Below are 17974 nucleotides of genomic sequence, written 5' to 3'. Positions count from 1 at the left end.
TGCACTGTTGTTATGAAAGGTGCTGATTGTGACATTCCACCCTGGAACTCGTAGGGGAGGAGAAGGAAAAGGAAGGAGACAGTGTCTTTCACAAAAGCAGTCCAGCTAGAAAACATGGCATGAACAGTCCTCAGACAGCCCTATTCTTTCCTCCTCTTGTGCTATTTCTGACTGAATGAGCAGTCGACTGTCTGCTATTAATGTGTGGTTTTAGCCAGTGCATGTTACATGGTCATTCCCATACAAATCCTCAGCTGGGAGTTTGAACTCCCCCTGCATGTCCCTGTTGGAAAATTGCCAATGTTTGTCAGATGCCTCTGCAGACTGGTAGGAGCAGCAGTTTGTTTGTGACATACATTCAACAAAAGAAGATTGGATCTAAGGCAAGGCAGTGCGCCCGAGCTAACGGTTTTGTATAGCCTAACCAATAACCCTGAGACCCAGGCCTAGGTCTCTGCTGCTGCATTTCTGAAGAAAGCAAAGTCAAAGTCTAAGCTGCACCAAGTTTGTGGATCTTTGCAAATAAATATTTGCACTTTATTTTAGTGCCACGATTTTTTGTTTGCATCAGGAATTTTGGTGCAAACCCCTCCCCCCCAAAAACCAAACAAAAACGCAACCAAAAAAAACCAGCAAAACACATTGGTTGATTTATGTAATACTGATAAATTTGGCACATTGCCCAGTGAAGTGGCATGAATTACATAACAATACAGTGGCAATCAAGTCCTCTGCAGAACTGTGTAGCTTGCGTCACATCACAACTTGAATCCCATATTCTAGATAAGCAATTCTTTTCCCCGCCCACATCCTCCAAATGCCAGGCATTCCCTTTATAACATTTTTTGTCAGATTGCTGAGTCTAGAGCAGTACACGATGCAAAACCAAGGTAATCGGAGCAAATCAGTGCGTTTTGGATGCATCTAACTCCCCTCCCTCCTGTGACACAAAGCAATCCTGATTAAAAGGGAGTCCAGTAAAACCATTTCAAGGTAGCCAGCTCTCGTGATAGGGTTCACCCACTCTCATTTTCAGGGTTGTTCTTTGGGGGGAGATAGGAAGTTGGATAAAACTCGGACAGCCTTTTACCATCCTTATCGACTCATTAAAGTCAGTGTTTGTGGTCTTGATTCATTTGATCTCATTTCATTTCAGCAACTGCTCAAACTCGGTCACTTGCCTGACTCCTTTTCCAGATGTCTGTGAAGCAATCTTGCAACTCGATCATACTGTTTGTCTTTCACGGACAATAAATTCTTCGGTGTCTATAATGATTGATTTCACGTAGGACCTCAGTGCACCCTCCTAAAGCGATCGTGTACCCTTGCCACTGGCTCCCAATTCCCAGTTTGATGAAATCAGACCCCCTTGATGCTGCAATTAACCACGACTTTGTGTAAATGGACACATTCTCCAAGGAAAGTGTAAATGCCTTGCATGCTGCCACCTCCACCAAAGAAAGTTTTCAGAGACCACATTTGAAGTGTGATTCTTATAGATAGAAGTGCACTTTCCTTCCAAGACTAATTGCCTTCTCTACAGCTATATTGGATGAAGGAGTCTAGTGGGAGCATGGACTTGTTCAGCATTTTTCTCAGTTATATCGTTGGAGTCACACTGTTCAGAACCTGATTCTTCATGACTAAGGCTACGTTGAGGTCACAGAAGTCATGGAATCCGTGACTTCCAGAGACCTCCATGACATTCTCTGCTTCAGCCTCAGGGGCCTCGGGACTGGAGCTGGCAGCCAGCGGCCGGGGCAGGGTTCCAGCAACAGGTGACAGCAGTGACAGGGGGCCCCCTGCAAGGTTCCCGCAACAGGCGACAGCCTCGCATGGAGGGGTGTGGAGGGGAGCGGTCCGCCTTGGGCAAGCAGCTGGGGGTGTCATTTTCTCTTTGGGAAGTATGATCATCCTGCAGCTCCCAACCACTGTCGGTGAGAGGGGGCCCCCTTGCAGCTTCCAGCTGCCACAGGCAGAGGGGGTACCCCACAGCTCCCAGCCACCACAGTGGCGGGGGAAACCATCGAGCCGCAGCAGCAAAAGTCAGACAGGTCACGGCTTCTGTGAAATTTTGTTTCTTGTCTGTGACTTTTACTAACAATAACCATGACAAAATCTTAGCCTTATTCATGATTGATTCTTCAGCGAAGACGCTGTATTAATAGCTTTCGCCTCAAGCAAGCCTTCTAGAGGAGGTAATGACATTTTTGGGCTCCTCTTACTGATGTCTCAATGCGCTCCAGGCTGCGGAATACTAGGGGTTTGGGGCATAGACTGTCTTATTTTTATTGTTGTAGGTGGTGGCGATCCCTCCTGCTGCTGTGAACTTGAAACCTTAAAGCAGGATGAAGAGCAAAATTGGGTCTTTTGAATTAATTCCTTCCGCCCTTCTCTCCTGAAACTACTGAGCTGGGGATGGGTGAACTAGGTGCTTTGAGGGGTATCAATAATTCCACTGAAAGGGGGAAAGCCTCCAGAGGCCTCTCTGTCAAATGGCTCCCAGGGAGTTGTGTATTGGCTATGAAAACACTGTCTGTTAAGGCTAGAAAGAAAATAAATGCCCTGGACAGACCCGGTTAAACTTGCCTGTGGAACCTTTCAGAATCGAAAATGTTCCCAGAAGGGCAAGCTGCTTGTGTGTAAACCAGATTTTGGTGAGTCACCTCAGCTGGAAGCCACAGTCGTGACTGTTAAAGTGACAAAGAACAAGCAGTCCCTGGGTCTGTTTCCTAGGAGACACTTAGCCTCTGAGTTTACACAGACTATTCGGCTCCACTTTGGGGATGCGTTTCAGAAGCTTTCTAATGAGCTTGTTTTTGGGTTCTGCAGCAAACGTTGCCAGCAGCATTAATGACCTGAAAAGTAAACTTTGCAAAATGGGAGATTTAAACCAAAAGAACGGGCATGTGTGAAGGACCTTTGGAAGCAGGAACTGTTAGAATTTCCCCACGTCTTTCACATAAAGATTTTTTTAATAGGCGGGCTGCTACTGCCTTGCAGGCCACCATACTGAAATCCAAAGCCACTCCATGGCAATGTAGGTGGCTTTTGCTATGTATGAAATATGATCCATGGATACCTACTAGGGCTCAACCATTATTTTCTTTTTTGTAAATGTCCCTTTGTTCCAAGGCTTCTTGCTTGGAATCGAACTCTCCACTAGGGATGCTGTTGAACCAAACGTGTACAAAACTTACAAGGTCCCCAGGGGGCCATCCAAATCATTTACCCTTTTTTATATTGGTGCCAGCTCATCTCACCCATTTGGGTTTAAACCATGGGAGGGGAAAAATGACACTCAGATCAGTCCAAATTTTTGACCCTTGAGCAGTTTTGCCAACTCTCACTATATTTGGTGTCTGTCTTAAAGCTCCAGCTCTTAGAGTCTAGTGATTGTGACAATCTCAGCTTTCATTTTAGAAAAATACATTTCTAGCCATCATAATTGCAAAGAAAAGCTAGAAAACGTGATTCAGGTGTAACCTAAAGGTTCAAAACCCAGAAGGCAAAGAAAATGAATCCAAACATTATTATTTTTTTTTTTTTTAAATCTCATGAGTTTTAAGGCAAACTTAGGCTCTGCAATATCAAACACATGATTTTTTCAGTGCTCGGAATTGACAATACCGTAACTGCAGCGTTCTGTGCTTCCGCTTAGGAGGCCTAAACCAGAATGTGTAATGCCTGGTCAGACTAGACTCCCAGCTGCATAACAGGGGTTATGTGCTTCCCCTTGGAAGTAGGAATTTGTTCCTCCTTCTGGAAACTAGTCCTTACCCACCCCCGCCCCATGCTCAGACCATGTGTTCTTCTCCTATCCCTCTTTATCCCCCCCAAAATACTCTCATGGTCATCCAAAAAAGAGTGTGGGGGGCAGTTCCACTATAGTCTGTATCTCCCCATTCCTCCCATTTGGGGAAAACTGCCTGGTTCTCTGATTCTCACAGGGACCGGGCTACACCTGCATCAGTGACTCCAGACTAGGAAAGGGTCCAAAGCTCAGTCTCACTCCCACACAGCCCCCACTGGTGACCCATTTGAAGGGGGGCACCGTTTAGCAAGGCCTCTCAACCCCACACACCTTTGCTTCTCAAGGAAATCTCCACTTCCCCTCAAAAGCAACCCCCCGAAGGAACAGCTGTGAGAGAATGAACACTTTTTTTTGTCTTTCAGAACTGACTTATCTTGTGATCTCCATTAACTTTAATAACCCAGTTCCCAATAGCTTTCAAGCAACTGAGCTATTAAGCTGCTCTCATATGACACAAATGCAGATTTGTCTGTAATGCCCCTAAGTTCTATTGCATTAGCTTGCTTTCTCAAGCCAATAGCTAAATCAGCCAGCTTTCTGCCAAAGAGCACAGCCTGATCGCTGATAGGTTTGGTTTTTTAATACTGTGGTAGCTTTTACCACAGTTCTCCTGATCTGTGACTGATGGTTATTGTCTACCAGGAGAGGTAGTCAGCGAACTTGCATTTTATTTTTTTAGGTCAATTTTGGAGAAAGAAGGACCAAAGTCACTCTTCCGAGGATTGGGTCCAAACTTGGTTGGAGTGGCGCCATCAAGGTAAAAATCTTAAAGGGTTCAGTTCATATTAATAAAGTACATTTTAAGGCTGTGGCACAAAGATTGTACGATGCATATTATAAATGCTCTGTTTTTATTAAGCTAGTTTAAAAAATGCCCAAATGGTTCATTTATTAACTAACTGCTGGCAAGTGATAAGCACATAGTCTAGTAGACAGGAGACCTGAGTTCTAATTCCAGCTCTGTCACAGATGTACTCAATGATTTGGGACAAGTTGCTTAACTTTTGTATACCCATCTGTGAAATGGGGCTATTGAAGCTCTTTCCTTTTTGTAAAGGAGTTGCAGATCTATGGATGAGAAAAGTGCCATGCAAGTGTGACACAAATAAATATATTAAATTCAAGCCATTATTTTTGAGGTGTGCAAATGAAAGCTGAGTGCGAATTAATCTTATTTAGTACTTGCCTAGCACTTTTCAATTCCTTGTCTGTTTCCTTCTCCTTCTCCCTGGGAAACGGTGTACCAGCAGACTGAAAGCGAGTGCCTCTGTGTACAGTGCCTAAAAATCTGCCTTTTCCTGGCCTTTTTATTGGCTTCTGTACATTGTGTTTCTCTCTGTGTGTATCTAGGCTGCTCCTTATGATCTTTGCTTTTCATTATCAGTTTCACACACTATTTTCACAGAACTGATCTGCAGAGAGGGAGCTTGAGATTGGTGGAGTATTGCATTGTTCTGTTAGTACAAGACAGTCCATTTTTTTAAGTATGTAGACTGAGCCAGGTATTTAAATGAATATCAGGAATAGGTGACTTGCTGGGCATAGACTGGGAAGATAGAAATATGGGGGTGCAAAAAAATCTGCCGACTCGCATTAACACATTATTTAGCACTGCCCTGGGAGTATCTGAAAGTACTGTTTAAATATGGAGTAAATTTCACGGCACTCCCAGGAAGATGGCATCTAGGGAAAAGGGTGCAGATTGGTTAAGCAACTTACCTAGAGTCACTCAGTGTGCTCGTGGCAGAGCTGGGGTTCGAAGCTAGCCATCCTAGCAGCTGGGGGGCATGCCTCTCAAGCCTGGGCAGGGGGAGACATTCCCAGATGCAGTGTAGACGTACCCCCTGACTCCTCCGTCCTGTGCTTTGTGTGCAAGACTACACTACTTCCCATTCAGGCTTTAATTGGCCAACCTCCTGAGGCCATAGGCTCAGCCTGATGGCATTTTCTTTGACTATGTCTGTAATGCAATAACTGGTCGACACTGCATCTAATCAATTGCAAAACTTCTATTTGGGGGGAAATTGGAAAACCAAAAGGGGGAAAACGAGAGAAGGTGGGAGCCCGACTGTCTGTTTAAACTAGCCGCAGCTTCAAGCACCTCTGCACTGATCTACAGATAAAACTGATCAATGGCCTCCATTAACGCTTTCCAGCATAGCAATACCAGTATTTCATCTGTTGATACCCTGAATGATTTATCTCCCAGACAGAAAGACCAACAAGAAAGGGGGGAGAGAATCATGCATGCACAGAGCCCTGGCATGGGGGAAAGAATGGGGACCCTGGCATAGGGGAAACGGGGAGCACACCACATCTAGTGGAAGGGAAATTGGGGATCCTAGTTTTGGGAGATACGGGTGTACACAGAGCCCCTGCCATGGGGGGGCAACACTGAACCCCTGGTGGTGGGGAGGAGGGAGTAGGAGGAAAGGGGGGCAGAGCCTCTGCCAAGGGAGGAATGGGGGGACCCTCAGAGCCCCTGGTTGCAGGGGTGAGATTGAGAGAGGGAGGAATGGGGGGCAGGCAGAGCCACTGGCAGTGAGGAGGTGAATGAAGGACATGGGAGTTACAGCCCTACACTTAAGGGAGCAGTGGGGACGTTGCAGGGAGTCCCTGAAATAGCGTGGGTGGAATGGAGGAATGCAAGGAGTCCCTGATGTGCACAGTGAGCTCGGCCCACAGAAGCTATGAATTGCACGAGACCCTAGTGGCTGCACAGGCAGGTGTCCCGGTGTAGGTTGGCAGGGCGAGTCTTTGCCGACGGAAACAATGTTGTGGCCCTTCTGAGATCTACCTCGTTGATCTGGACTATGGGAGGAAAGCAGTGACTGGTTTGAATTGCATGTCTGTAGATTATCCTCTGTAGCGAGTTCTTCTCTTCTTCCTGGCACAGGGCGGTCTACTTTGCATGCTACTCCAAAGCCAAGGAGCGATTTAATGGCATTTTTGTGCCCAACAGCAACATTGTGCACATTTGCTCAGCAGGCTCTGCAGGTATGTGATTGCATGGAGGGTGTCCCTTTGTCTCCCAGGCTGTCTTGCCATAGTACAAAGGTGCCCAGCCATTCTGCTTCCAGAAATGGGTTATCTGTGTTGATCCTACTTCAGAATCCGTCACGCACCATTTCCACTCCACTCCCAAGAACCTCTCTTTATAGAGGGCAATGAAGAAATTTTATCTATCAGATCCTTAATTCTTTCAACATGCTACTCTGTATGGTGTAGGTGCCATCGAGGGCTGCCTCAAGCACATTTCCCAGCTAAAGCAGTGGAAAATGTTGGTAATGAAGCATAAAACAGGGAGTGATGTTTGTATTAGTACCCTGCACAGTGGCGCTTGATCTGATTGATACCTCTGTATGCTACCATAAGACAGAAGCTGCATATTATAGTGCAGAAATGCCCGGATCTTTCTGAAAATGTTCATTCGGTCTCCCTGGGTTTGTGCACCCACTGTATTGCTGGGTCTCGCCAATGATCTCCATAAAAGATTGAGATCAGGAAAGGTGGCTGAGTTCATGAAACAATGATGTTGGGAAGGGCACCTCCTAAGGAATCAAAGTTCAGGGATTGTTGAAAATCAACTCAGCCGAACCGGAAATGTCCAGTTCTCTTCAAAACAGGGAGGCAGGAGACAACTTGGCAAGCTTCTCTACGGATTCTTAAGGAGCCCCTCTTTGCAGAACTAGAAGTTAATGTTCATGCAGGAGGCTTAGTCAAAACCTTATTTCTGCAGCTCTCCACTTACACAACTGAGTGTCAGTTTCAACCAGGGAGGAATTAATTCCAAACAAGGGTTGTTTTTACCGGTTGTATAACATAGTTGTGGGAAGCTTTGACAAGGACACTTTTTCAAAGTCACCATAAAGCATTTGGGGCGGGGAGAACTAGCACTCTAGAGGAGCCTGCCAGGCGAATACCCACATAAGATTTGTACATGCTGTAGTCACCCCACATAAAGAAATGCCTAACCACTGACATACCACAGAGCGTCCAATACGTCTCAAATTCTGAAGCGTACTGGATGGGTTACCCAGTGGAACAAGGAATTTAAGCTGGGATTCCCAAATAAGCCTATGGGGCTTTCCAAGGGAGTTGGGCACACAACTCCCTTAGGCCTGCTCTGTCAACAGTTACACAAGTAAAACAATGTTGCGGGGGGGAGGGGGGACAGTTGTAACTATTTACTGAAATACTTACACTGGTATAGCTCCTAGTGTAGACACAGTTATGCCAAAATAAAGATGTCTTATTCTGGACTAGTTTATTCTCCTTCCCATACGGGAATAAGATTTACCAGTATAAACACTTTTGTACTGGTATAAATGCATCCCACTAGGGGGCTTGTAGTGCTAGACTATACCGGAATAGTTCAAGCAGTACAGCTAGTGAGTAGACTCCTTTGACAATACTAGTCTTAAAGAAATTTTACCCGCACTGCAGTTCTTGAGCAATGACCAGCAATGTGTCATCGTCCCTTCCACTGGGGAAAGAAACCATCTGCATGTTGTTATAATTATAAGTGCCTTTCAAATTGAGACTTAAGGGGTGGGAAGAAGTGAAGTTACAGTATCGAGTGAGTGTGCTAGTGCTGAAGTATATTTCATCTTGCTTATGTAGGAGCCCTTTTACTATGGAAAACTTTGCGTACCTTTCTTCTGAAAATAAGTTGGCCATTTGCAGACCAGAAGGAGGAGGATGTTTTAATGATGCTCCTGTGAACAATAAGGAAATGTGCAATTTAATGGAAATTAGCCAATCCCCAAACATAATGGTTTTCAGACCGACTATTCTTTTTAGTCTCTCTTTTTGTCCATGTTGGGAAGGTACTTTGCTATTCTGGGAAAACTTACTGCAGGATGACTGCACCAGCTTACTCAGACCTGTGTCACCAAACTGCCCATTAAAAACCATTCTCAAATTATCTCAAGCGTGGATGGGTTCAGTTAAGGAGATGGCTCAACAGCACCACCTAGAGTCTTGGACTATCTGATATGGATGATTTGTTCATGGATTTCCCTGCATCTCTAAGGACAAGTTAATAAATTATTCTAAAATCCATCAGTAAATATTAAATCTCATAGAAGGCTGTTTACAGTAACATGGGCTACATAATCATACCATTCCTTAATGCTTCACAAAGTCCTATGGTAGAGAGAATGAATACCTCACAAGGGGAACTTGCTTTGATTCTGTAGCAATGTGTTGGTTCCAAACCGACTCCTTCCCTCCCTACACTTCCTGTTCTAAAATCTAAATAGAAACTCGCCTATGGGACTACAGAGCATTAAAGCTTAACAATTGTCATGGTTATTGCAGCAACCAATCCCTCTTAATTAACGCTGTTTTTTTGTGTTTTGTTTTCTCTCTTTCAGCTTTTGTCACAAATTCCCTGATGAACCCTATATGGATGGTGAAAACCAGAATGCAGCTGGAACGGAAGTAAGTGACTGAGAGAAACTGATGCCATCTTAGTTAAGAGGGGCTACAAAACACACATTCTTGCCCCACCATCTGTGGCCCTGGCATCCCTGGTTCCTGTTCCCTGTCCCATTCAACCCGCATATCCTTTAAGTCACCATCCGGTTAGATGACCAGGGTACAGCTTAAGCCTATCAGTGTTGTACCTTCATTGGACAAGAGGGGTCACTACTGAGGAGGGGAAGGATGGTCCAGTTGGTGTTAGCTTGGGACTCAAGACCCACATTCAGTTCCCAGCTCCACCCCAGACTTCCTGTGTGGCCTTGGACAAGTCACTTAGTCTTTCTCTCTGCCTCAGTTCCCCATTTTCCCCACCTCACACACAGTGGTGGTGTTGAACCTAAATACATGAAAGATCGTGAGGATACTTTGGTAATGGGGGTCACACAGGTCACACAAGTACCAAAGTGAGAGTCTCAGGCAGGGCTCAACGAGGGAAAGGTCAGGACTGAGGAGCTGCGTCCCCTATATGACAATACAAGGCACTAACGTGGGCTCTAAATCATACAGAAGTGGGGTTTATATTCTCTTCAGCTAGTTCAATAATGCAGGACCCTCCGTAACTGCCCGTTAGCTACGTTCTGAACAATGTAAAGTTTTTTAAACTCCTATAATCGAGGCTGTTTAATTTCATAGAACACTATAATGGCAAGAAAAGGGTCCCCTTCAGGGGTTTTAAAGTCCTTTGGCTCCCCTTCAGTACCACATTACTCTCAACCAGATGTCCTAGAGAGAAGGACAGTCTTATGTAAAAATTTATAGTAATAGCTTCAGTCACTAGTGGAAAGCTATGAGGGATTATACCACAGCGAGAGCTCTGCTATAGTTAAGGTTACATTAATAATGTGACTCTTTAAAATGGCCATTTTTTTTCCCTGGGGATATGTTGGATGATCAGAAAGATCCTTAAAATCCCGAGATTACTCACCAAGAAGTACTTGAAAATATGTTGGTTTACGCAGCTTATAAATGATTTAAAAAGCCAAACTCCAGTAAGTCACTAGGTGGCACCTTTGAACTAAATGCTGCTTGTTACCTGAAGAATCATTCCAGGTACAGACCTTTTGTCTCTGGCCCTGCCACAACTAGACAGGAAGGAACTTGCTAGTTCAATAAAAAGCAATACTCCTTCCATAGTGCTGTTATTAAAGCACTAAACTATGACAGGGGAGCCAGGACTGGAGCTGGAAAGATTAGCACAAGCATGTATTAGCTAATTGGAAAAGCCACATGTGCACACTTAGCATTACAGTCCAGCTACTGGCATTTGAAATGTGACTACAATGCCAAAAGCAATGAAAGGAACATTACAAGTCTCTGCACGGCATTCCTAGAAAATTCCGGCAGCTACACTTAGCAGAGAGCCATTCTTGTTTCTCCTGGGTCACTTTTCATTTGTAATGTCCGTGCAGTTTTTTGAACCTCTGAGTTTTTTGCCTTGTTCTAACCCTGTTTTAATTTGCTCCCTTTAGAGTCAGGGGTTCAAAGCCGATGAATGCTTTGCAGTGTGCTAGATACGTTTACCAGACAGAAGGGGTCCGTGGTTTTTACAGAGGCTTGACGGCCTCCTATGCTGGGATTTCGGAGACCATTATCTGCTTTGCTATTTATGAAAGTTTAAAGAAGCACCTGAAGGATGTCCAGCTGCCCCCTTCCCCTACTAATGGGACCAAGAGGAACTCCACAAACTTTTTTGGACTGATGTTTGCTGCTGCTGTTTCTAAGGGCTGTGCCTCCTGTATTGCTTATCCGCATGGTATGTTAAACTCTCCATTTACCAGCGCAGTAGAACAGCTGTTGATTTTAGTCTGTATCAATCTATGGCTGACAGTGCTGTAATAGTTTTATTAATCTGGATGTCTACAGATGCTATGTTACTTCAGTGACTGTCTATCCACCCAGATCTTCAGCATTGTTCCCGTTGTTCCTTGCTGGCTAAACAGCTAATTGCTGTGACTTCCTGAAGGAGGTTTGCTACAGAAAGCTAACTCTTCTCCCTCCCTTCCCGCTTTTCACTAGTAGCCTCTTCCAGCTCCTCACAGATCTTTGGAGCATGAGTGTTTGTTTCATTTTTATTACCTCCAGTCATTTATGCTGCACTCAAAGTGAGCTAAGTGTTTTCCAGAACAAGCAGGCTATTGTTTCTGTCCTGAAGAGATGCAATGAGGGAGAAAGGGCTGGGGAATGACAAGGTTGTGGCATTTTGGATTATGCATGTTGTCATGCTTAAATAGGTGCCCATCCCACCTCTTGTAGGCAGCTCAGCAGAGGGGTTTAGCAGGGATTTGGCCAAGCCATCACTCTCCCCTCAGACAATGAAAATTGCTGGGCATTCCACACCGAAGGGGTAGCATAGAGAGAGCTGCTGAAGTGAGAGATGGAAACAGGGCAATGAGGCTGGCTCTGAAATGCCAATGATTCTCTTTTCCTTATCCAGCAGTATTTCTTTACTCCACTGTACGCTGTGCTTTATGGAAAAATCAGTCCGATTCCCTTGCACACCTCTCTGCCAACTTCTCTCCTTCCTTTTAAAATCAAAGCCCTAAATACTGGCTGTTAACATGGCTTGAATTCTTAGTCTGATACCCTTAGATGCTACCATGAAAATGCCACTCTGGGCTTACACCTCATTTTCGGCACTAACTTTTAGGCAATAGATCACATCACAAATGGAAAAGAGTGGGGGAGAAAAGACTGTGAAATCTGATTCACCAAACCCTTGACTAATTCTATTCCAGGCCTTCCTCTTCCTTTTTAAATTGTCCTCGGTACCTTGTTTAATGGATGCAGCTACATACAGATTTCATAATGCCATCAATGCTCTGAATCTATAAGAAGCTTTTCTCTACCATCAATCTCCAGGCAGATTATATGGGGCCAGATTTTCATTGCAACTGTACAGAGACCGTTTTTGACTTCCATCATACCTGAACAGTATATAAATTTATGTGCAAATGAAAAAAATCTGACTTGGCCAAAGAGAGCCTGCCTCTTGGAGAAGGCGTGTTTTGATTTATACAAATTACAAGTGGCTTCTCTCTAAGGCAGTAGGTGCTGCTGCCATAAAGCTAAACAGCCCACACACCATGCAGATCTCCCCCCCACCATCTGATTCCTCTCCAGAGCTGCCTGCCACAGCAGCCCACACAAATTGATGCACCTTGCAAGGTGTTCTGAAGTTCAATGGACCCCAGCGATTTTGGAGCAGAGGAGGAAGTTTGTTTCAGAGTTCCGGGCCCCTCACAGAAAGCACTGTACTGCCAGCCACCTCTCTTGTTCCATCAGTTGGAATCCAGCCCAAGTGCATCTGTTGATCACCGCTATGGCCTTGAACAACACTGTCGCTGTGCCAAATCAAAAGTGGCTTCCCTCCGTTTCATGGTAAATGCCACCAAGCCCCAGCACGCCCCATACGCCAGTTTGAGGGGAGCACAGACCTACTTAACTGTGTACCCTCTTTCCAAAGCACTGTGTGAGGAATGTGAACAGAAACAGAGGAGGTGGTCAGCTGAGTAACAGCCCTCATAAGCAAGCCATCCCTTTACTGTGCAGTTTGGTGTTTACATGGAAGTGGAAAACCAATTTTAACTTCCTGCCTTGCCTTGCAAGCAGTGCCTACTGGACTCCAGGGTTTGTAAGTGTAGGTGAGCGGATTATCCAACAGGCATCTCCCTTGTCCAGGGTAAGGTTCTGATTGCCCTGAGCTATGCAGACTCTTTCCTAATCTGTAAGTGTTTCTGGGCTGAGGGATTTGACTGGAGACACTAACCTAGTGCTCTGTTTGTTCCCCCCCAGAGGTCATACGGACAAGACTGCGAGAGGAAGGCACAAAATACAAGACTTTCTTTCAGACGGCTCGTCTGGTAGCACGTGAGGAAGGCTACATGGCTTTCTATAGAGGACTCTTTGCGCAGCTCATCAGGCAGATACCAAACACAGCCATTGTGTTGTCCACCTATGAGCTAATTGTGTACCTGTTGGAAGACCGCACTAAGTAGCAGAGCCAGGGAGCATCCTCTGGAAAATAAAAACTGACATTGAGCAAATAGCCATTAAGAGACTGATACAGGTGATGAAGATGGAGAATAGCTATGAGTCTCTGATCACCTGCTGGACACTTTTCCTTTTGGATTCATGCTTTCTGGAAGGTTTCAACTCATTAACGTTAATAGTTAATTACAACTTTTTAACTTAAGGAGAGATGATTCAGAATTAAACTGCTACTAAATTAAATCATGCTATTTAATTTATGTATGTTTTTGGTTGTCCTTTTCTTTAAGCACAGGTATATGTGGCATATATGTACCTGTGCTATTTGAGATACCCCTGGGATTGATAGTCATTAAAACTGTATTGAAGTGGGAGAGGAACTGGTTTGGAGTCTGAAACTGAGACCTCCTACTACTGGTGTCACAAAATACCATCTTCCAGGAGCCCTGAGACCTTTCAGTGTGCTTCATGGTGTAATATTCATCACCCACGTGAGCTTTCAGAACGGGGTCCTGAGCACAGTGAGGCAGCTTTGTAACAAGCAACTTGACTGGTATAAAATGTTCATGCCGGAATCTCCTGGATAAGCCACTATATTGGAAGACATTCCTGTAAAGGTTAAGCAGAATAGCTTCCTTGAGAGAAACTTAAACCATACTTGGGAGGGCACCTAATGTTTGCATCATTTAAATCTTCTCGAATCTATTACTGTCCTCCTCTCCAGTGGTGACTTCTTTTCTGAATGGCATGGGGGGAATCAGAACAAATTCTTCAAGGTATGAAGCCAACTCTAGAGCTCCACTTTCTGGTGCAATATCTAGGAGCTAAACAGGTTTAATTGGCCATCAATAATTATTAATCTGACTTACCAAGTTATTGTTCCTCAGGGGCGATTAGAATGCAATCATGCACATCTTACCTCCTCATAACCCTTGCTACCTCACTGGGCTAAGTAAAAACCATATAAAGTTATATAATGAGACTTAAGGAAACCATTTATAAAGTTAAAAATGGAGAGAGACAGATCTCCTACTCCAGTACAACCTATTGGACTGCTCTCACCCCACTTCATGTAGGTTCAGTAATCTCCTGTGCTCCAAAGAGACCAGATTGAATGGTTCCTCCCCCACCACTTTGGTCATCTTTCACCACTAGTCAATGACATAGCTCCTGCCTCTCAGTTTCAAACTACACATCCTGCATAGCTCTAATCCTGTCATGGGGCTATTGAAATGTGCGTATACTTAAGCAGTCATTTATATTCTAGCACCCAGTGGCCTAGATATCACTGTCCAGGTATAATTGCTGGGTGTTTCTGGATAATTTTGAGGGGACGTAAAGGGTTACATTTGGTTTTGCCTTTTTGACTGGTCACTGTGTTCTTGTACCCATTAGTGTAATTTGCTTTGACAGCTGAGACAAATGCTGCAGTGCAAGAGAGATCATCTTCTGTCTTTTTCTACAGCTGAACTGAACAACTGAGCTGCTCGTGATTTCAGCAGGTGTTGAATTCTTGGGCATATCCAGTGTTTACTTTTCTAACTTCACCAAGAAGCAAACTCGGACTTGGGAGGGTGTTACAAATTGTTAGGATTCTAGAGCCCTAGCCTCACTCATGGGCTTTTTCCTGTCTGCTTGTAAAAAGCTAATGAGAATAAGCATGATGGTTAGAAATGTGATTACTGACCCACTCTGTATCTAACAAAATGCCATCTGGATGCTAACAGTTAAGCCCCCATTGAGGACAATTGCAGAGGTAGGAGGAAAGTGAAGCATATGTACCCTACAGATGAGGCCCAATGTGACTATAGAAGAATTTATTCAATCCTGCAGAGGCTCATTGGAAAGGAGAGAATGTAACATTTGTTTGAATTTTAAAATTAAAAAAAAAATTGAAAGTTGAATAAACTAGAAATCCAACACTTAAAATAGTTTTGCTTCTTGTCTCTCTTTAAAACCTTTGTGGGACTCAAAACTGTCAGTTCTGAAACCAAAAGATTTTTGCTGCTTATTCCTTCAAAACTTGAACCTGAGATCTGCTTTCTTAAACTGTTCCTGTTTTTCATGTACATTGGCTCACTTTTACAGCATTAGTCAAGTGTCTGGGCTGCTGGTGCCTCCCTTTTAGAAAAAGGGAAATTAGTGGTTTGCTTGAAAGGCTCAAAACTTGAGATTATAAATGGGGGGGTTTAAGAATATCTAAGCCTGTTCAATAAGGTGTGTTGGATTTTTTACTAATGACCCTGGCAAATAATTTGATGGGGACTGAACATACTATATTGACAGCTGTTGGAAGATGAATTAAAGTTTAATTTATTCCCTCTCCTTTACACTAAAATCCAAAACGTTCAATAAAAGTCTAAGGCCCTAATCCTGTAAAGATTTAGACACATTTACTGTCAGGCTTTGTGAGTAGTCTCTCACTGTTTGGGCAATGAAAATATACTAGTCGATGTCACTTGTGTTTCACTTCCAGGTTCTTGCTTCCTAGCACCATGTTGCAAATACTGGGTAATATCCTGGCCCCATTGAAGTCAGTGGCAAAACTCCCACTGACAACAGTGAGGCCAGGATTTCACCCATTGTAGAATGGTTAAAACAAGCTGTACAGGGGTTCAGGATGCCAGTTTCTGTAAGTCTAATTTTTGTGGTAGCTCTGATGGAACAGATAGGGGCTGTTTGGGGTCTGAGGGGTCCAGCTACAGGTGAGAGGATGGATCATGGCTCCTCACGAGGCTGTTGGCATGAGTGGTTAGATATTATGGTAGTGCCTAGAGGAAGTGGTCAGTCTTCACTTGTCATTTCTTTTTCCTCCGACTTTGAAGATTTTTAGTCTTTATTCACTCCATTCTCTATTCCCCTTTTCTTTTATGTTCTGCCTTATCCCCATCTGTCTTTGTGGTCCTGCTTCATTTGTAGTAAGTACTCACGTGGAAGCAGCCTTGCTTCATAATTATGAAGCAGGAATGTATTTCTTGTACAGTTGAAGAAAAAGGAGGCAGAAATTATAAGCGACTTGACCAATGCCAGAAGGAGGGAGTGTGTCAGAGCTATGATTAGAATACGGATGTCTCAGCCAAATTTTCTGATTGTCCATTGGTTCTGGGTGCCCAGTTTTTGAAACAGCTTGGTCTTTGGTTATCAAAATTGCTCACACCTGGGATTTCATTTGATGTCCGTGGGAACTGTGGGTCCTTAGCACCTCTGGAAAATTAGGCCCAATATGGGTGTCCAGAAGTTGAGAAACATAAAACTAGTGCCAGTTTCTTAAAAGCAGCCCCTCTTGTCTATCCTAGGCTGCACCTCTCTATTGAACTGACCCTCTTTAGAGCTAAAGGCACAACATTTGCTCAGCCAAAGAGCTGTCCCACTTGCAGCCAGCCAGAAGCAACAGCCCAGGTGCTACTTGCCTTTCACAGCCGTAAACTGGGCTGAAGTACTGTGACAGAGTGCTGGGCAATACCAGTTTGGGGAGAGGGGAGGGGGAAGGAAACAAGCCTGCCTGTATCAGAAGGCCCCTCCCTGAGCCTGAGAGGAGGAAGCACTAAATCCAGGGTTCAAGTAAAGGCAGGGGACAAGGAATGATGAAACAGGGTCACAAGGTCAAAAGCAGGGAGCCAGAGGGGTGCTGGGAAATAGCAGCCGAGCCAGCACTCTGGTCACTGCTGCTGTAATCACTGACTCCAGAGCAGACCTCATTAAGAGGGGCTGAGGAGGACAGAGACTAATCAGGCCATTAGGCAGATGGTACAAAAGGCACAGGAAGAAAGTGGGATGGGAGAGTCTGTTCTTCCCTGCTCACCTTCGGAGCTGAGGGCTCCATAGGACTGTTGGAGGGAGAACATAGGTAGGGGTGGTGCAGATTAATAGTGTAAATAAACTGTACTGGGGGTGTTTTACCCAAAAAAGGTCTCCCAACTGTGTGTGAACTTGAGCAGAGGCGGGAGAGAGAGGGCCCTGCCACACATGGGGGTTTGTCTGGGATCTTAGCCAGCGCAAAGGTTTGGCGGCCTGGATGATGGAGGAGACCCTGCAATGGCTGATAAAACAGCAAGAAGAAACTGAGAAGACCCTGCAAAGTTTCCAACAACCCTATCACATGGAGAGGCAGGCCTCGCAGCAGCAAAGCTTGCAGGATTTCATGAGAGAACAAGCCAACATGTAGCAGCTCCTACAGAATGGTGAGTCCTATGATGGGGGAATGGTAACCAGACACAGGGCCTAGGGCCTATGTAAGATGGGCCCTGCTGATGATCCTGATGCATTCTGGGCACCTTTGAGAGGGTAGCTATGGGTGCAGGTTGGAATAGGGGAACCTGGGCCCTGAGGCTGGCTCCCTATCTGTGGGGGAAGCCCAAGCGGCCTATAAGGCTCTGAATGAGACTTAGGCCAGGAATTACAAGGCAGTGAGGGCAGCCATCTTGGAGCAGATGAGGCTGTCCACTGAGAAGTGCCACCGAAAGTTCTGATCTGCAAGGCGGGCTGGGGGTTTATGGTCCTGGGCATTCACCCAAAGGCAGACGGACTGGGTCATCTGCTGGCTGAGACCATACACCCAAACTGGGAGGGAAATAATGGGAGCTCCAGTGCTAGAATAGTTCCTTCAGGGCCTTCCTGAAAACATACAAGTGTGGGTCAGGAAGCATCTACCGGGTTTGATGGATTTGGCCGTGATATTAACTGAGG

General features: G+C 44.9%; 1 protein-coding gene across 3 annotated transcripts in view; it reads left to right on the top strand.

The window, feature by feature from the left end:
• Positions 1 to 13548, top strand: part of SLC25A33 (solute carrier family 25 member 33) — a 33920-nt gene extending 20372 nt beyond the window's left edge. For 2 of the 3 annotated variants that reach the window (XM_039508943.1, XM_039508946.1), the window contains exons 3-7: positions 4494 to 4571; positions 6711 to 6811; positions 9193 to 9259; positions 10771 to 11054; positions 13094 to 13548. In XM_039508943.1, coding sequence (XP_039364877.1) covers positions 4494 to 4571; positions 6711 to 6811; positions 9193 to 9259; positions 10771 to 11054; positions 13094 to 13296 — 733 coding nt within the window. In that variant the 3' untranslated portion in view covers positions 13297 to 13548. Of the gene's footprint in view, positions 1 to 1656; positions 1779 to 4493; positions 4572 to 6710; positions 6812 to 9192; positions 9260 to 10770; positions 11055 to 13093 lie in introns of those variants that run through there. The other variant, XM_039508945.1, reaches the window with a different exon arrangement.
• Positions 13549 to 17974: the final 4426 nt, after the last annotated feature.

The sequence above is a fragment of the Mauremys reevesii genome, linkage group 21, assembly GCF_016161935.1.
Source record: "Mauremys reevesii isolate NIE-2019 linkage group 21, ASM1616193v1, whole genome shotgun sequence".
NCBI classification, from domain to species: Eukaryota; Metazoa; Chordata; order Testudines; family Geoemydidae; genus Mauremys; species Mauremys reevesii.
The sequence above is the reverse complement of the archived record's forward strand: the minus strand, read 5'-3'. Positions and strand labels throughout refer to the sequence as shown.